This window comes from Chiloscyllium plagiosum, unplaced genomic scaffold (assembly GCF_037043375.1).
Source record: "Chiloscyllium plagiosum isolate Xiang-an unplaced genomic scaffold, Cpla_swu_hap1 HiC_scaffold_1, whole genome shotgun sequence".
Lineage (NCBI taxonomy): Eukaryota > Metazoa > Chordata > Chondrichthyes > Orectolobiformes > Hemiscylliidae > Chiloscyllium > Chiloscyllium plagiosum.
The window spans coordinates 165,532,411-165,554,538 of record NW_028270139.1 but is presented as its reverse complement, the minus strand read 5'-3'; the positions used below and the strand labels follow the sequence as shown (position 1 = coordinate 165,554,538).

Below are 22,128 nucleotides of genomic sequence, written 5' to 3'. Positions count from 1 at the left end.
ATTGGTGTGTATCGATGATCATTGGTGATATTGATGATCATTGGTGAGTATCAATGATCATTGATGAGTATCGATGGTCATTGGTGAGTATCGATGATCATTGATGAGTATCGATGGTCATTGGTGAGTATCGATGATCATTAGTGATATTGATGGTCATTGGTGAGTATCGATGATCATTGGTGAGTATCGATGATCATTGGTGATATTGATGAATATTGGTGAGTATCAATGATCATTGGTGAGTAACAATGATCTTTGGTGAGTATCAATGGTTATTGGTGAGTATCAATGATCATTCGTGAGTATCGATGGTCATTGGTGAGTATCGATGATCATTGGTGATATTGATGATCATTGGTGAGTATCGATGGTCATTGGTGAGCATCAATGAACATTGGTGAGTGTCGATGATCATTGGTGAGTATCAATGGTCATTGGTGAGTATCGATAGTCATTGGTGAGTATCAATGATCATTGGTGAGTATCGATGATCATTGGTGATATTAATGGTCATTGGTGAGTATCAATGATCATTGGTGAGTATCGATGATCATTGGTGATGTTAATGGTCATTGGTGAGTATCGATGATCATTGGTGAGTATCAATGATCATTGGTGATATTGATGATCATTGGTGTGTATCGATGGTCATTGGTGATATTGATGATCATTGGTGTGTATCGATGTTCAGTGGTGAGTATCAATGTTTATTGGTGAGTATCGATGATCATTGGTGAGTATCAATGATCATTGGTGAGTATCAATGGCTATTGGTGAGTATCAATGATCATTGGTCTGTATCGATGATCATTGGTGAGTATCGATGATCATTGGTGATATTGATGATCATTGGTGAGTGTCGATGATCATTGGTGAGTATCAATGGTTATTGGTGAGTATCGATGATCATTGCTGAGTATCGATGATCATTGGTGAGTATCAATGATCATTGGTGATATTGATGATCATTGGTGAGTGGGCGGCACGATGGCACAGTGGTTAGCACTGCTGCCTCACATCGCCTGAGACCCGGGTTCAATTCCCGCCTCAGGCGACTGACTGTGTGGAGTTTGCACATTCTCCCCATTGGTAATGGGTAAATATTGGGGTATGGGTGGGTTGCGCTTCGGCAGGTCGGTGTGGACTTGTTGGGCCGAAGGGCCTGTTTCCACACTGTAATGTAATCTAATCTAATCAATGCTCGTTGGTGATTATTAATGTTCATTGGTGAGCATCAATAGTCACTGATGAGTATCAATGATCATTAGTGAGTATCGATGATTATTGTTGAGTATCGATGGTCATTGGGGAGTATCGATGATCATTGGTGAGTGACTATTGATGATCATTGGTGATATTGATGATCATTGGTGAGTATCGATGGTCATTGGTGAGTATCGATGGACATTGGCGAGTATCGATGCTCGTTGGTGATTATTAATGGTCATTGGTGAGCATCGATAGTCATTGGGGAGTATCGATGTTCTTTGGTGAGTATCGATGGTCATTGGTGAGTATCAATGATCATTGGTGAGTGTCGATGATCATTGGTGAGTATCAATGGTCATTCGTGAGTATCGATGATCATTGGCGAGTATCGATGCTCGTTGGTGATTATTAATGGTCATTGGTGAGCATCGATAGTCATTGGGGAGTATCAATGATCATTGGTGAGTATCGATGGTCATTGGTGAGTATCGATGATCATTGGTGATATTGATGGTCATTGGTGAGTATCGATGATCATTGGTGAGTATCGATGATCATTGGTGAGTATAGATGATCATTGGTGATATTGATGATCATTGGTGAGTGTCGATGATCATTGGTGAGTATCAATGGTCATTGGTGAGTATCGATAGTCATTGGTGAGTATCGATGCTAGTTGGTGATTATTAATGGTCATTGGTGAGCATCGATAGTCATTGGTGAGTATCGATGATCATTGGTGAGTGTCGATGATCATTGGGGAGTATCGATGATCATTGGTGAGTATCGATGGTCATTGGTGAGTATCAATGATCATTGGAGAGTGTCGATGATCATTGGTGAGTATCAATGGTCATTGGTGAGTATCGATAGTCATTGGTGAGTGTCGATGATCATTGGTGAGTATCAATGGTCATTGGTGAGTATCGATAGTCATTGGTGAGTATCAATGGTCATTAGTGAGTGTCGATGATCATTGCTGAGTATCGATGGTCATTGGTGAGTATCAATGATCATTGGTGAGTGTCGATGATCATTGGTGAGTATCAATGGTCATTCGTGAGTATCGATGATCATTGGCGAGTATCGATGCTCGTTGGTGATTATTAATGGTCATTGGTGAGCATCGATAGTCATTGGGGAGTATCAATGATCATTGGTGAGTATCGATGGTCATTGGTGAGTATCGATGATCATTGGTGATATTGATGGTCATTGGTGAGTATCGATGATCATTGGTGAGTATCGATGATCATTGGTGAGTATAGATGATCATTGGTGATATTGATGATCATTGGTGAGTGTTGATGATCATTGGTGAGTATCAATGGTCATTGGTGAGTATCGATAGTCATTGGTGAGTATCGATGCTAGTTGGTGATTATTAATGGTCATTGGTGAGCATCGATAGTCATTGGTGAGTATCGATGATCATTGGTGAGTGTCGATGATCATTGGGGAGTATCGATGATCATTGGTGAGTATCGATGGTCATTGGTGAGTATCGATGATCATTGGTGAGTATCGATGATCATTGGTGAGTATCAATGGTTATTGGTGAGTATCGATGATCATCGGTGATATTGATGATCATTGGTGAGTATCGATGATCATTGGTGTGTATCAATGATCATTGGTGAGTATCGATGATCATTGGTGATATTGATGGTCATTGGTGAGTATCAATGGTTATTGGGGGGTATTGATGATCATTGGTGATATTGATGATCATTGGTGAGTATCGATGATCATTGGTGAGTATCAATGGTTATTGGTGAGTATCGATGATCATTGGTGAGTATCGATGATCATTGGTGAGTATCAATGGTTATTGGTGAGTATCGATGATCATCGGTGATATTGATGATCATTGGTGAGTATCGATGATCATTGGTGTGTATCAATGATCATTGGTGAGTATCGATGATCATTGGTGATATTGATGATCATTGGTGAGTATCGATGATCATTGGTGAGTATCAATGATCATTGGTGAGTATCGATGATCATTGGTGAGTATCGATGATCATTGGTGTGTATAGATGATCATTGGTGAGTGTTGATGATCATTGATGAGTATCGATGATCATTGGTGAGTATCGATAGTCATTGGTGTGTATCGATGATCATTGGTCAGTATCAATGGTTTTTGGTGAGTATCAATGATCATTGGTGATATTGATGTCATTGGTGAGTATCAATGCTTATTGGTGAGTATCGATGATCATTGGTGAGTGTCGATGATCATTGGTGAGTATCAATGGTCATTAGTGAGTGTCGATGATCATTGGTGAGTATCGACGGTCATTGGTGATATTGATGGTCATTGGTGAGTATCGATGATCATTGGTGAGTATCAATGGTCATTGGTGACTATCGATGGTCATTGGTGATATTGATGATCATTGGTAAGTATTAATGGTTATTGGTGAATATCTATGATCATTGGTGAGTATCGATGATCATTGGTGAGTATCAATGATCATTGGTGATATTGATGATCATTGGTGAGTATCAATGATCACTGGTGAGTATCAATGATCATTCGTGAGTATCAATGATTATTGGTGAGTATCGATGATCATTCGTGAGTATCGATGGTCATTGGTGAGTATCGATGATCATTGGTGAGTACCGATGATCATTGGTGATATTGATGATCATTGGTGAGTATCGATGATCATTGGTGTGTATCGATGATCATTGGTGATATTGATGATCATTGGTGAGTATCAATGATCATTGATGAGTATCGATGGTCATTGGTGAGTATCGATGATCATTGATGAGTATCGATGGTCATTGGTGAGTATCGATGATCATTAGTGATATTGATGGTCATTGGTGAGTATCGATGATCATTGGTGAGTATCGATGATCATTGGTGATATTGATGAATATTGGTGAGTATCAATGATCATTGGTGAGTAACAATGATCTTTGGTGAGTATCAATGGTTATTGGTGAGTATCAATGATCATTCGTGAGTATCGATGGTCATTGGTGAGTATCGATGATCATTGGTGATATTGATGATCATTGGTGAGTATCGATGGTCATTGGTGAGCATCAATGAACATTGGTGAGTGTCGATGATCATTGGTGAGTATCAATGGTCATTGGTGAGTATCGATAGTCATTGGTGAGTATCAATGATCATTGGTGAGTATCGATGATCATTGGTGATATTAATGGTCATTGGTGAGTATCAATGATCATTGGTGAGTATCGATGATCATTGGTGATGTTAATGGTCATTGGTGAGTATCGATGATCATTGGTGAGTATCAATGATCATTGGTGATATTGATGATCATTGGTGTGTATCGATGGTCATTGGTGATATTGATGATCATTGGTGTGTATCGATGTTCAGTGGTGAGTATCAATGTTTATTGGTGAGTATCGATGATCATTGGTGAGTATCAATGATCATTGGTGAGTATCAATGGCTATTGGTGAGTATCAATGATCATTGGTCTGTATCGATGATCATTGGTGAGTATCGATGATCATTGGTGATATTGATGATCATTGGTGAGTGTCGATGATCATTGGTGAGTATCAATGGTTATTGGTGAGTATCGATGATCATTGCTGAGTATCGATGATCATTGGTGAGTATCAATGATCATTGGTGATATTGATGATCATTGGTGAGTGGGCGGCACGATGGCACAGTGGTTAGCACTGCTGCCTCACATCGCCTGAGACCCGGGTTCAATTCCCGCCTCAGGCGACTGACTGTGTGGAGTTTGCACATTCTCCCCATTGGTAATGGGTAAATATTGGGGTATGGGTGGGTTGCGCTTCGGCAGGTCGGTGTGGACTTGTTGGGCCGAAGGGCCTGTTTCCACACTGTAATGTAATCTAATCTAATCAATGCTCGTTGGTGATTATTAATGTTCATTGGTGAGCATCAATAGTCACTGATGAGTATCAATGATCATTAGTGAGTATCGATGATTATTGTTGAGTATCGATGGTCATTGGGGAGTATCGATGATCATTGGTGAGTGACTATTGATGATCATTGGTGATATTGATGATCATTGGTGAGTATCGATGGTCATTGGTGAGTATCGATGGACATTGGCGAGTATCGATGCTCGTTGGTGATTATTAATGGTCATTGGTGAGCATCGATAGTCATTGGGGAGTATCGATGTTCTTTGGTGAGTATCGATGGTCATTGGTGAGTATCAATGATCATTGGTGAGTGTCGATGATCATTGGTGAGTATCAATGGTCATTCGTGAGTATCGATGATCATTGGCGAGTATCGATGCTCGTTGGTGATTATTAATGGTCATTGGTGAGCATCGATAGTCATTGGGGAGTATCAATGATCATTGGTGAGTATCGATGGTCATTGGTGAGTATCGATGATCATTGGTGATATTGATGGTCATTGGTGAGTATCGATGATCATTGGTGAGTATCGATGATCATTGGTGAGTATAGATGATCATTGGTGATATTGATGATCATTGGTGAGTGTCGATGATCATTGGTGAGTATCAATGGTCATTGGTGAGTATCGATAGTCATTGGTGAGTATCGATGCTAGTTGGTGATTATTAATGGTCATTGGTGAGCATCGATAGTCATTGGTGAGTATCGATGATCATTGGTGAGTGTCGATGATCATTGGGGAGTATCGATGATCATTGGTGAGTATCGATGGTCATTGGTGAGTATCAATGATCATTGGTGAGTGTCGATGATCATTGGTGAGTATCAATGGTCATTGGTGAGTATCGATAGTCATTGGTGAGTGTCGATGATCATTGGTGAGTATCAATGGTCATTGGTGAGTATCGATAGTCATTGGTGAGTATCAATGGTCATTAGTGAGTGTCGATGATCATTGCTGAGTATCGATGGTCATTGGTGAGTATCAATGATCATTGGTGAGTGTCGATGATCATTGGTGAGTATCAATGGTCATTCGTGAGTATCGATGATCATTGGCGAGTATCGATGCTCGTTGGTGATTATTAATGGTCATTGGTGAGCATCGATAGTCATTGGGGAGTATCAATGATCATTGGTGAGTATCGATGGTCATTGGTGAGTATCGATGATCATTGGTGATATTGATGGTCATTGGTGAGTATCGATGATCATTGGTGAGTATCGATGATCATTGGTGAGTATAGATGATCATTGGTGATATTGATGATCATTGGTGAGTGTTGATGATCATTGGTGAGTATCAATGGTCATTGGTGAGTATCGATAGTCATTGGTGAGTATCGATGCTAGTTGGTGATTATTAATGGTCATTGGTGAGCATCGATAGTCATTGGTGAGTATCGATGATCATTGGTGAGTGTCGATGATCATTGGGGAGTATCGATGATCATTGGTGAGTATCGATGGTCATTGGTGAGTATCAATGATCATTGGTGAGTGTCGATGATCATTGGTGAGTATCAATGGTCATTGGTGAGTATCGATAGTCATTGGTGAGTGTCGATGATCATTGGTGAGTATCAATGGTCATTGGTGAGTATCGATAGTCATTGGTGAGTATCAATGGTCATTAGTGAGTGTCGATGATCATTGCTGAGTATCGATGGTCATTGGTGATTTTGATGGTCATTGGTGAGTATCGATGATCATTGGTGAGTATCAATGGTCATTGGTGAGAATCGATGGTCATTGGTGATATTGATGATCTTTGGTAAGTATTAATGGTTATTGGTGAATATCGATGATCATTGGTGAGTATCGATGATCATTGGTGAGTATCAATGATCATTGGTGAATACTCACCAATAACCATTGATACTCACCAATGATCATCGATACTCACCAATGACCATCGATACACACCAATGACCATTAATATCACCAATGATCATCAATACTCACCAATGACCATCGATACTCATCAATGATCATTGATACTCACCAATGACTATCGATGCTCACCAATGATCATCGATACTCACCAATGAACATCAATATCACCAATGACCATTGATACTCACCAATGATCATTGATACTCACCAATAACCATTGATACTCACCAATGATCATTGATACTCACCAATGAGCATCGATACTCACCAATGATCATCGATACACACCAATGATCATTGATACTCACCAATAACCATTGATACTCACCAATGATTATTGATACTCACCAATGATCATTGATACTCACCAATAACCATTGATACTCACCAATGATCATCGATACTCACCAATGACCATCGACACACACCAATGATCATCAATATCACCAATGATCATCGATACTCACCAATGATCATCGATACTCATCAATAATCATTGATACTCACCAATGATCATCGATACTCACCAATGATCATCGATACTCACCAATGACCATTAATATCACCAATGATCATTGATACTCACCAATGACCATCGATACTCACCAATGATCATTGATACTCACCAATGACTATCGATACTCACCAATGATCATCTACACTCACCAATGATCATCGATACTCACCAATGAGCATCGATACTCACCAATGACCATCGATACTCACCAATGATCATTGATACTCACCAATGATCATCCATATCAACAATGATCATCGATACACACCAATGTGCATCAATACTCACCAATGACCATCAATATCACCAATGATCATCGATACTCACCAATGATCATCGATACTCACCAATGATCATCGATACTCACAAAAGACCATTGATACTCACAAATGATCATCGATACTCACCAATAACCATTGATACTTACCAATGATCATCGAAACTAACCAATGACTATCGATACTAACCAATGACTATTGATACTCACCAATGATCATCGACACTCACTAATGACCATCAATATCACCAATGATCATCGATACTCACCAATGACCATCGATACTCACCAATGATCATCGATACTCACCAATGACCATCGATACTCACCAATGATCATCGATACTCACCAATTGCCATCAATATCACCAATGACCATCGATACTCACCAATGACCATCGATACTCACCAATGACCATCGATACTCACCAATGATCATCGATACTCACCAATGATCATAAATATCACCAATGATCATTGATACTCACCAATGATCATCGATGCTGACCAATGATCATCGATACACACCAATGATCATCGATACTCACCAATGATCATCAATATCACCAATGATCATTGATACTCACCAATGATCATCGATACTCACCAATGACCATCAATACTCACGAATGATCATCGATACTCACCAATGACCATTGATACTCACCAATGATCATCGATACTCACCAATGACCATTGATACTCACCAATGATCATCGATACTCATCAATGATCATCAATATCACCAATAATCATCGATACTCACCAATAACCATTGATACTCACCAATGACCATCAATATCACCAATGATCATTGATACTCACCAATAACCATTGATACTCACCAATGATTATTGATACTCACCAATGATCATTGATACTCACCAATAACCATTGATACTCACCAATGATCATCGATACTCACCAATGACCATCGACACACACCAATGATCATCAATATCACCAATGATCATCGATACTCACCAATGACCATTGATACTCACCAATGATCATCGATACTCATCAATGATCATCAATATCACCAATAATCATCGATACTCACCAATAACCATTGATACTCACCAATGACCATCAATATCACCAATGATCATTGATACTCACCAATGATCATCGATATTCATCAATAACCATTGATACTCACCAATGATCATTGATACTCTCGAATGATCATCGATACTCACCAATGATCATTAATATCACCAATGATCATTGATACTCACCAATGATCATCGATGCTGACCAATGATCATCGATACACACCAATGATCATCGATACTCACCAATGATCATCAATATCACCAATGATCATTGATACTCACCAATGATCATCGATACTCACCAATGACCATCAATACTCACGAATGATCATCGATACTCACCAATGACCATTGATACTCACCAATGATCATTGATACTCACCAATGACTATCGATACTCACCAATGATCATCTACACTCACCAATGATCATCGATACTCACCAATGAGCATTGGTACTCACCAATGACCATCGATACTCACCAATGATCATTGATACTCACCAATGATCATCAATATCAACAATGATCATCGATACTCAACAATAATCATCGATACTCACCAATGTTCATCGATGCTCACTAATGATCATCGATATTCAACAATGACCATTGATACTCACCAACGGTCATCGACACTCACCAATGATCATCGATACTCACCAATGACCATCAATACTCGCTAATGATCATTGATACTCATCAGTGACTATTGATGCTCACCAATGAACATTAATAATCACCAACGAGCATCGATTAGATTAGATTACATTACAGTGTGGAAACAGGCCCTTCGGCCCAACAAGTCCACACTGACCTGCCGAAGCACAACCCACCCATACCCCAATATTTACCCATTACCTAACACTACGGGCAATTTAACATGGTCAATTCACCTGACCTGCACATCTTTGGACTGTGGGAGGAAACCGGAGCACCCAGAGGAAACCCACGCAGACACGGGAGAATGTGCAAACTCCACACAGTCAGTCGCATGAGGCGGGAATTGAACCCGGGTCTCAGGCGATGTGAGGCAGCAGTGCTAACCACTGTGCCACCGTGCCGCCCACTCACCAATGATCATCAATATCACCAATGATCATCGATACTCACCAATGATCATCGATACTCACCAATGATCATTGATACTCACCAATAACCATTGATACTCACCAATGATCATTGATACTCACCAATGAGCATCGATACTCACCAATGATCTTCGATACACACCAATGATCATTGATACTCACCAAAAACCATTGATACTCACCAATGATTATTGATACTCACCAATGATCATCGATACTCACCAATAACCATTGATACTCACCAATGATCATCGATACTCACCAATGACCATCGACACACACCAATGATCATCAATATCACCAATGATCATCGATACTCACCAATGATCATCGATACTCATCAATGATCATTGATACTCACCAATGATCATCGATACTCACCAATGATCATCGATACTCACCAATGACCATTAATATCACCAATGATCATTGATACTCACCAATGACCATCGATACTCACCAATGATCATTGATACTCACCAATGACTATCGATACTCACAAATGATCATCTACACTCACCAATGATCATCGATACTCACCAATGAGCATCGGTACTCACCAATGACCATCGATACTCACCAATGGTGAGTATCGATGGTTATTGGTGAGTATCGATGATCATTCATGAGTATCGATGATCATTGGTGATATTAATGATCATTGGTGAGTATCGATGATCATTGGTGAGTATCGATAGTCATTGGTGAGTATCGATGATCATTGGTGAGTATCGATGATCATTGGTGAGTATCAATGATCATTGATGAGTATCGATGATCATTGGTGAGTATCGATGATCATTGGTGATATTGATGATCATTGGTGTGTGTCGATGGTCATTGGTGAGTATCGATGATCATTGGTGAGTATCAATGGTCATTGGTGAGTACCGATGCTCATTGGTGAGTATCGATGATCATTGGTGAGTGTAGATGATCATTGGTGAGTATCGATAGTCATTGGTGAGTATCAATGATCATTGGTGAGTATCGATGGTCATTGGTGAGTATCAATGATCATTGGTGATATTAATGGTCATTGGTGAGTATCGATGATCATTGGTGAGTATCGATGATCATTGGTGAGTATCAATGATCATTGATGAGTATCGATGATCATTGGTGAGTATCGATGATCATTGGTGATATTGATGATCATTGGTGTGTGTCGATGGTCATTGGTGAGTATCGATGATCATTGGTGAGTATCAATGGTTATTGGTGAGTATCGATGATCATTGGTGAGTATCAATAATCATTGGTGAGTATCAATGGTTATTGGTGAGTATCAATGATCATTGGTGTGTATCGATGATCATTGGTGAGTATCGATGCTCATTGGTGAGTATCAATGATCATTGGTGAGTATCAATGGTTATTGGTGAGTATCAATGATCATTGGTGAGTATCGATGATCATTGGTGAGTATCGATGATCATTGGTGATATTGATGATCATTGGTGAGTGGGCGGCACGGTGGCACAGTGGTTAGCACTGCTGCCTCACATCGCCTGAGACCCGGGTTCAATTCCCGCCTCATGCGACTGACTGTGTGGAGTTTGCACATTTTCCCCGTGTCTGCGTGGGTTTCCTCCGGGTGCTCCGGTTTCCTCCCACAGTCCAAAGATGTGCAGGTCAGGTGAATTGACCATGTTAAATTGCCCGTAGTGTTAGGTAATGGGTAAATATTGGGGTATGGGTGGGTTGTGCTTCGGCAGGTCGGTGTGGACTTGTTGGGCCGAAGGGCCTGTTTCCACACTGTAATGTAATCTAATCTAATCGATGCTCGTTGGTGATTATTAATGTTCATTGGTGAGCATCAATAGTCACTGATGAGTATCAATGATCATTAGCGAGTATTGATGGTCATTGGTGAGTATCGATGATCATTGGTGAGTGTCGATGACCGTTGGTGAGTATCAATGGTCATTGTTGAATATCGATGATCATTAGTGAGTATCGATGAACATTGGTGAGTATCGATGATTATTGTTGAATATCGATGGTCATTGGGGAGTATCGATGATCATTGGTGAGTGTCGATGATCGTTGGTGAGTATCGATGGTCATTGGTGAGTGTCGATGGTCATTGGTGAGTATCGATGGTCATTGGTGAGTGTCGATGATCATTGGTGAGTATCGATGGTCATTGCTGAGTATCGATGATCATTGGTGAGTGTCGATGATCATTGGTGAGTATCAATGGTATTGGTGAGTATCGATGATCATTGGTGAGTATCAATGGTCATTGGTGATATTGATGATCATTGGTGAGTATTGATGGTCATTGGTGAGTATTGATGATCATTGGTGATATTGATGGTCATTGGTGTGTATCAATGGTTATTGGTGAGTATTAATGGTCATTGGTGAATATCGATGATCATTGGTGAGTATCAATGGTCATTGGTGAATATCGATGATCATTAGTGAGTATCGATGAACATTGGTGAGTATCGATGATTATTGTTGAATATCGATGGTCATTGGGGAGTATCGATGATCATTGGTGAGTGTCGATGATCGTTGGTGAGTATCGATGGTCATTGGTGAGTGTCGATGGTCATTGGTGAGTATCGATGGTCATTGGTGAGTGTCGATGATCATTGGTGAGTATCGATGGTCATTGCTGAGTATCGATGATCATTGGTGAGTGTCGATGATCATTGGTGAGTATCAATGGTATTGGTGAGTATCGATGATCATTGGTGAGTATCAATGGTCATTGGTGATATTGATGATCATTGGTGAGTATTGATGGTCATTGGTGAGTATTGATGATCATTGGTGATATTGATGGTCATTGGTGTGTATCAATGGTTATTGGTGAGTATTAATGGTCATTGGTGAATATCGATGATCATTGGTGAGTATCAATGGTCATTGGTGAATATCGATGATCATTGGTGAGTATCGATGATCATTGGTGATATTGATGATCGTTGGTGAGTATCGATGGTCATTGTTGAGTATCAATGGTTAATGGTGAGTATTGATCCATGTCTCCACCACTGTGTGCTGGGTGGGTCTCCTCACTTGAGGAAGATTGTAAATATATTGGAGGTGGTGCAGAGTGTGTTCACCAGATTGATAGTGGGCATGAGGGGGGTTGTATCTTGAGGGAAGGTTGGACAGGCTGGGCTTGTTTCCACTGGCATTTACACGAGTGTGAGGATTGAAGGTTTATAAAATCATGAGGGGCATGGGTGGGTTAAATAGACAAGGTCCTTTCCCTAGGGTGAGGGAGTCCAGAACTAGAGGGCATAGGTTTAGGGTGAGAGGGGAAAGATATAAAAGGGACCTAAGGGGCAACATTTTCATGCAGAGGAATGAGCTGCCAGAGGAAGTGGTGGGGGCTGGTACAAGTACAACATTTAAGAGGCTCTGTTTCTCTCTCCATAGATGCTGCCAGAGCTGCTGAGTTTCTCCAGCATTCTCTGTGTGTTGCCTGGGCTGGAGAGTTTCAGTTATAAAGAGAGATTGGGCAACAGGGTGGTTTTCCAGAGCAGAGGAGATTGGAAGGGGGCACGATGGAGATGTATAAAATTCAGAGGTGGACATAGACAGGGGAGACAGGAAGGAACCTTACTCCCCGATGGAGGGATCAGTGACCGGGGGCTATAGATTGAAGGTAAGGAGCAGGAGGTTTCGATGGGATGTGAGAAAGACCTATTTCCCCCCAGATTGCCTGTTGGAGAGACCGAACACCTCAGCACATTGAAGGAGGATTTAGATGGGGCACTTGTGACACCAAGGCTCTGGGCCAAGGGCTGGGAAATGGGGTTAGAATGGATAGGTGGTTGTTTATGACCACTGCAGACTTGATAGGCTGATGGGCCTATTTCTATGCTACATATCTCTGCCATTCTATTTCTTTGCTTCAGTATCCATGCCTCATTTCTAAGAAATAGGTGACTTTTCCACTTTTACACCAAGTGTAATGCCTCACACTTATCCACACTGAGATTCATTTATCAAAGAACATTGGGAAGGCCATACATACGCCCCCTTATCCTTGACCTCCTTATCCACTTGTGTTGCCACTCTCAGGGAATAGTGGAGTGAGATGCCCACATTGTTCTGTAAGTTAATGCCACCAAGGGTTCTGCCATTTACTGTATATTTACATAGAAACACAGAAGATAGGTGCAGGAGGAGGCCATTCAGCCCTTTGAGGCTGCACCACCATTCAATACCATCATGGCTGACCATGCAATCTCAGTAGCCCATTCCCGCGCTCTCCCAACGCTCCTTGATCCTTTTAGCCACAAGGACCACATCCAGCTCCCTCTTGAACCTATCCAATGAACTGGCCCCAACAGCCTCCTATTGGAGAGAATTCCGCAGGTTCCTAAACACCCTGAGTGAAGATATGCTTCCTCATCTCAGTCCTGAATGGCCCACCCTTTATTCTAGGTGGTGATCCCTAGTTCTGGACTCCCCCAGCATTGGGAACATTATTCCCGCATCTAGCCTGTCTGTTCCCATCAGGAGTTTACATGTTTCTATGAGATCCCCTCCCTCCCGTGATTCTACAATCCCTGCTGCATTAGACCTTCCAAAATGCATCACCTCACCTTTGTCCGGATTAAATCCCATCTGCCATTTCTCCGTTCCAGTCTCCAGTCTATCTGTATCCTGCTGTACCGCTCTGGCAATCCGCCTCACTATTCCGCAACTCCCCCAATACTTGTTTGGAAATTTAGTAATTAGACCACTTACATTCTCTTCTAATTAATGTGTACCTATTACAAACAGCAAGGATTCCAGCACAGATCTCCATCAGAAAAACACCATTCCCCTGCTACTCTCTGAGGAAGCCAGTTCTGAATCTATCTAACCAGCTCACTGTGGACTTCACCTCCCGCGTCAGCCTGCCAGGAGGGACCATGTCAAAGGCCTCGCTAAAGTCCATGTAAGACAATATCCACTACCCAGCTGTCATCCATCATCTTCACCACTTCCTCAAAAAACTCAATCATGTTTGTGAGACGCGACCTTCTCCACACAAAGCCATGCTGCCTATTGCTAATAAGTCCATATTGTTACCAAATGTGAGTAAATCCTGTCCCCAGGCACCTTCTCCAATAATCTCCCTCCCAATGATGTAAGACTCACCTGCCTGGAAATTTGTGGATCATCCTGGCTGAAAATGTGTTGCTGGAAAAGCGCAGCAGGTCAGGCAGCATCCAGGGAGCAGGAGAATCGATGTTTCGGGCATAAGCCCTTCTTCAGGAATCGGAGGCCGAAACGTCGATTCTCCTGTTCCCTGGATGCTGCCTGACCTGCTGCGCTTTTCCAGCAACACATTTTCAGCTCTGATCTCCAGCATCTGCAGTCCTCACTTTCTCCTCGATCATCCTGTTGCCCTTCCTCAACAAAAGAATACCATTGGCTAGTCTCCAGTCCTCTGGGAGCTCTCTGTGATGAAGATGATACAAGGCCCCCAGCAGTTTCCTCCCGCAGTATTCCAGGATCGATCCCATCAGGTGCTAGGCACTTATCTACCTTAATGTTTTTCAAGACACCCAACACCTTTGTTATATTGACATACCTTAGAATATCAACATACCCCTCTCTAGACTCCCCATCCATCATGTCCTTCTCCTTGTGAATACTGAAGCAAAGTATTCATTAAGGACCTCACCCACTTCCTCCAGCTCCATGCATAAATTCCTTCCTTTCTCCTTGAGTGGACCTATCCTTTGCCTAGCTACTTTCTTAGTCCTCAAGGCCCTGGGATTTTCCTTAATCCTGTTTGCCCAGAACATTTTCATACATCATCAGTACTGGAGAGAAGGCTCGAGGATGTCAAACACTGGAAAGATCAGATTCCCTACAGTGCGGAACAGGCCCTTCGGCCCAACAATTCCACACTAACCCTCCGAAGAGTAACCCACCCAGACCCATTCCCCTACTAATGCACCTATCACTATGGGAAATTTAGCCTGGCCAATTCACCTGACCCGCACATCTTTGGACTGTGGGAGGTAACTGGAGCACCCGGAGGAAACCCACGCAGACACGGGGAGAGTGTGCACAGACAGTCACCCGAGGCTGGAATCAAACCTGGGATCCTGGTGCTGCGAGGCAGCAGTGCTAACCACTGAGCCACCATGCTGTGGTGTACAGTACAGTACGAAATTAAAAGGCTGAGATAGGAGTTAGACCACACAGGGATTGAGTATCTGTAAATGATATTGCTGGGAAAAACATTGGCAGTTTGCTGTGTTGCTCTTCTGAACTGTTTATCTATTCTGTTTTGTTGTGAAATAAAGTTGTGTTACGTTGTTAACATTGGCAGCATTGTGTAAGTATGTTCAATGGCGAGCACAATGTGAACTAAATGTAAAAGTTAGTCTTGTGGCCCATCAAGCCAGTTTTTACCCTCATAGAACATCAACTAAAGAACTGCGGATGCTAGAAACCTGAAACTAAAACAGAAATTGCTGGAGAAACTCAACTGGTTTTGATTAGATTCCCTACAGAGTGGAAACAGGCCCTTCAGCCCAAACCGACCCTGTGAAGAGTAACCCACCCAGACCCATTTCCCTTGATCTAACACTATGGGACTATTTAGCATGGCCAATTCACCTGACCTGCACATCTTTGGACTGTGGGAGGAAACTGGAGATTTGATTTATTCCTGTCATGTGTACCGAGGTATGGTGAAAAGTGTCGTGTTATGTGCTTTGCAGGCAGATGGTACTGTACTAATGCATCAGGGTAACAGTCAAAAGAGTGTGACGCTGGAAAAACACAGCAGGTCAGGCAGCATCCAAGGAGCAGGAGAGTCAACCTTTCAGTAACAGAGTACTGGATGCAGTGTTACTGTCCCAGAGAAGGTGCAGAGCCAACATTTTGGGTCCAGTGACCCTTTATCAGAACCCACTCCAGGATCTGACTTATTCAGCATTACCATGAGCTGGGACCCTAACAGTGTGTTGTGTTTTAATGTGAGAGTTGTCCCTGTCACACTGAGAGTGAAGTGGTTGTACAGTGTATACTCACACAGGTGCTGTGAATCTTCATCTTAAACTTCTCAAAGTACAGCCAGTCCCTGGCTTCCTCTGGGTCCAGGTCATGGTAATGATCTCTGGCTGTGTAGCCCAGGCTGTGGAAACTGCCATTAGGAGTCAGGAGCAGACTGGTCGGAGTTTTCTGATTGGCGACTCCAGGATCACCACCCTCCCATCGCCTAGCAACAAACAAACAAACACACTGAAACAACGTTCAACGCCGATCACGCTTCATACCTCCACTAGAATCCCTACAGTGTGGGATTCAGGCCATTCAGCCCATCGGGTCCACACTGACCCTCCAAAGAGCATCCGGCCCAGACCCATCCTATCCCCATAATCCTGCATTTCCCATGGCAAATCCACCCAGCCTGTACATTATGAGCAATTTAGCGTGGCCAATTCACCTGACCCGCACATCTTTGGACTGTGGGAGGAAACCGGAGCACCCGGAGGAAACCCACGCAGACACAGGGAGAATGTGCAAACTCCACACAGACAGTCACCCGAGGGGGGGATCGAACTCACGCCTCTGGCGCTGTGAGGCAGCAGTGCTAACCACTGAGCCACCATCACAGAATTGCTATCTCCAAACCTACTGGAGATTTCCTTCTTTTGCCTGGAGATAGCTTTGCAATTCAATTCTCTTTATTACTCAGTGCCCAGGAAGGTTCGGACTGTGGGAGAGATCATTGATATGACATTTTTATTCGTTCACAGGGTGAGGTCATTGCTCGCTAGGTCAGGAGGCAGTTAAGAGCAATCCACATTGCTGTGGGTCTGGAGTCACATAAGGCCAGATCAGGTAAAGATGGCAGTTTCCTCCCCTGAAGGATGTCAGTGAATTGGCAATGGTTTCATGGTCATCTTTCAACTTTTAATTCCAGATTTGTATCCCGCCTTGGAGGGAATCGAACCCAGATTCCCCAGAACATTACCAGGGTCTCTGCATTGATCGTCCAGCGATAGTAGCAATAAGCCATTGTCCTTTTAGAGTCGTAGAAAGAAATGGCTCCTGTCAATAAAATGAAATGAAAATGTACTCGCATGTACCTGAGCCATTGGGAAATCATGAGTTTACATGGAATATGTGGATAGCAATGGCTAGACGGGTGAAGGAGACGCTGAGGAGATGACGGAGCAGGAAGGCTGAAATATACACTGGAGATAGGAGGTGCTAGATGGGCCGAAAATCTCCTCCTACCTCAAAGCAATCTAGAGACCAAGCCTATTGACCCAGAGTCGCAGTCATGGAGATGTACAGCATGGAAACTGACCTTTCCTTCGGACCAACCTCTCCATGCTGACCAGGTATCCCAACCTAGTCTCGTCCCAGCGAAACAAGGACTGTAACAAACACTACATTGGACAAACCACCAGGATACATGAACACCAACTAGCCACAAAACCACATGACCCTCACTCACTAGTATCCTTAGATACAGATAAGGAAGGACACCATTTCGACTGGGACAATACATCCATCTTAGGACAAACCAAACAGAGACATACACAGGAATTCCTCGAAGCATGGCATTCCCAACTGGAACTCTATCAATAAACACATCAAGTTAGACCCCATCTACTACCCCCTGAGAAAAAGAACAGAAAGTGACTTCACCACAGGAAATAACATCATCACAGGAAATGACATCACCAACCCAAAGAAACCCAAACATATAAATAGAAAGCAGGAATTATCAGTAGTGCTTCGCCTGAGGCCCACTGAAGATGGTACCTAGTAGGGTGACGAAACATCTGGAAATGAACCTTCCAGCTCAGCAAGCAAACCTACAACCTAATCTAGTCCCACCTGCCAGCACCCGGCCCATATCCCTCCAAACCCTTCCTATTCATATACCCATCCAGATGCCTTTTAAATGTTGCAATTGTACCAGCCTCCACCACATCCTCTGGCAGCTCATTTCATACACGTACCACCCTCTGCGTAAAAAAGTTGTCTCTTAGGTCTCTTTTATATCTTTCCCCTCTCACCCTAAACCTATACCCTCTAGTTCTGGACTCCCCGACCCCAGGGAAAAGACTTTGTCTATTTATCCTATCCATGCCCCTCAAAATTTTGTAAACCTCAATAAGGTCACCCCTCAGCCTCCGATGGTCCAGAGAAAACAGCCCCAGCCTGTTCAGCCTCTCCCTGTAGCTCAGATCCTCCAACATCCTTGTAAATCTTTTCTGAACCCTTTCAAGTTTCACAACATCTTTCTGATAGGAAGGAGACCAGAATTGCACGCAATATTCCAACAGTGGCCTAACCAATGTCCTGTACAGCCGCAACATGACCTCCCAACTCCTGTACTCAATACTCTGACCAATAAAGGAAAGCATACCAAACGCCTTCTTCACTATCCTGTCTACTTGCAGGAGAGTTCAAATCCTATCAGAGCTTTCAGAGATGATATCTCAGAGACAGTCGCTACAAAACCACTGGATCTTCGTCAATTCCCCCGTCTAGTTCACTTCAGGGCAGAAAACTGCCATCTTTACCCAGTCAGGTCTACATGTGTCTGCAGCCCCACAGCAGGTTGGGCAACCCTCTGAGACAGTCAATCAGTTCAAGGGGCAATTAATGATGGACAACAAAGGCCAGCCTAGAGAGTGAGGCCTGGAATGAAGATAGTTAGGACAATGAGAATTAGATCCATTGGGTGGTTGGTTTTGATCAAGACAGCCTTTGTGGACTTTAATTCCCTCTGAGTGTAAAAGCGATACAGTGAGGGGTATTTTTTGTTGACCCAAGCTGCCAATCTTACAACTGGACAACTATTTCTTTAGCATTCATTCGAGGGGCATGGGCGTTGCTAGTTCCTGCCCATCCCTAGTTGCCCCTGAGAAGATGGTAGATGATTTCGATTACTTACAGTATGGAAACAGGCCCTTCGGCCCAACAAGTCCACACCGACCCTCCGAAGAGCAACCCACCCAGACCCATTCCCTACACCTAACACTACGGGCAATTTAGCATGGCCAATTCATCTAAGCTGCACATCTTTGGACTGTGGGAGGAAACCGGAGCACCCGGAGGAAACACACGCAGACACGGGGAGAATGTGCAAACTCCACACAGTCAGTCGCCTGAGGTGGGAATTGAACCCGGGTCTCTGGCGCTGTGAGGCTGCAGTGCTAACCACTGTGCCATCATGCCATCTTGAACCATTGCAGAGGACATTAATGAAGCAGTTGGTTTTGTTTTGCCAGTTGACGATAGTTTCAGGGTCACCAGCACAGAGATTCCCAGATCCATTTCCAGATTAATCAGGGACCAGGTACGAAATGGACTGAGGCCCCCAGAGCTCCGTGAGATTACCACAGTTCAGCAGCCTCACCGTGCCACAGCCAGTCAGCAGCCTTTCTCCCACAGCTGTGTAAACAGTGTGACTGTATAAAAATTGGCATTCTTGCATTCTGTCCTGATTAGTCCAAGATCAAAAAATTTCAGAAGGAAGTAACTCATCACCAGTCCCTCTGGGGTAATTAGGGATGGGCGCTATGTGAAGGCAGCTCGTCACCAGTCCCTCTGGGGTAATTGGGGATGGGTGCTATGTGAAGGCAGCTCGTCACCAGTCCCTCTGGGGTAATTAGGGATGGGTGCTATGTGAAGGCAGCTCGTCACCAGTCCCTCTGGGGTAATTAGGGATGGGCGCTATGTGAAGGCAGCTCGTCACCAGTCCCTCTGGGGTAATTGGGGATGGGCGCTATGTGAAGGCAGCTCATCACCAGTCCCTCTGGGGTAATTAGGGATGGGTGCTATATGAAGGCAGCTCATCACCAGCCACTCTGGGGTAATTAGGGATGGTGCTATGTGAAGGCAGCTCGTCACCAGCCACTCTGGGGTAATTAGGGATGGGCGCTATGTGAAGGCAGCTCATCACCAGTCCATCTGGGGTAATTAGGGATGGGCGCTATGTGAAGGCAGCTCGTCACCAGTCCATCTGGGGTAATTAGGGATGGGTGCTATATGAAGGCAGCTCATCACCAGGCTCTCTGGGGTAATTAGGGATGGGTGCTATGTGAAGGCAGCTCATCACCAGTCTCTCTGGGGTAATTAGGGATGGGTGCTATGTGAAGGCAGCTCGTCATCAGCCACTCTGGGGTAATTAGGGATGGGCGCTATGTGAAGGCAGCTCATCACCAGCCCCTCTGGGGTAATTAGGGATGGGTGCTATATGAAGGCAGCTCATCACCAGGCTCTCTGGGGTAATTAGGGATGGGTGCTATGTGAAGGCAGCTCATCACCAGTCTCTCTGGGGTAATTAGGGATGGGTGCTATGTGAAGGCAGCTCGTCACCAGCCACTCTGGGGTAATTAGGGATGGGCGCTATGTGAAGGCAGCTCATCACCAGTCCCTCTGGGGTAATTGGGGATGGGCGCTATGTGAAGGCAGCTCATCACCAGTCCCTCTGGGGTAATTAGGGATGGGTGCTATATGAAGGCAGCTCATCACCAGCCACTCTGGGGTAATTAGGGATGGTGCTATGTGAAGGCAGCTCGTCACCAGCCACTCTGGGGTAATTAGGGATGGGCGCTATGTGAAGGCAGCTCATCACCAGTCCATCTGGGGTAATTAGGGATGGGTGCTATATGAAGGCAGCTCATCACCAGGCTCTCTGGGGTAATTAGGGATGGGTGCTATGTGAAGGCAGCTCATCACCAGTCTCTCTGGGGTAATTAGGGATGGGTGCTATGTGAAGGCAGCTCGTCATCAGCCACTCTGGGGTAATTAGGGATGGGCGCTATGTGAAGGCAGCTCATCACCAGCCCCTCTGGGGTAATTAGGGATGGGTGCTATATGAAGGCAGCTCATCACCAGGCTCTCTGGGGTAATTAGGGATGGGTGCTATGTGAAGGCAGCTCATCACCAGTCTCTCTGGGGTAATTAGGGATGGGTGCTATGTGAAGGCAGCTCGTCACCAGCCACTCTGGGGTAATTAGGGATGGGCGCTATGTGAAGGCAGCTCATCACCAGTCTCTCTGGGGTATTTAGGGATGGGTGCTATGTGAAGGCAGCTCATCACCAGTCTCTCTGGGGTAATTAGGGATGGGTGCTATGTGAAGGCAGCTCATCACTAGTCCCTCTGGGGTAATTAGGGATGGGTGCTATATGAAGGCAGTTCATCACCAGCCCCTC

The 22,128-nt window shown here is 43.7% G+C and overlaps 1 protein-coding gene across 4 annotated transcripts in view; it reads right to left on the bottom strand.

Annotated features, from left to right (window-relative positions):
* Positions 1 to 22,128, bottom strand: part of hspa12b (heat shock protein family A (Hsp70) member 12B) — a 244,674-nt gene that overhangs the window by 199,230 nt on the left and 23,316 nt on the right. For all 4 annotated transcript variants that reach the window (XM_087992010.1, XM_087992018.1, XM_087992012.1 and 1 more), the window contains one exon: positions 16,975 to 17,161. In XM_087992010.1, the coding sequence (XP_087848136.1) occupies positions 16,975 to 17,161 (187 nt within the window). The remainder of the gene's footprint in view (positions 1 to 16,974; positions 17,162 to 22,128) is intronic.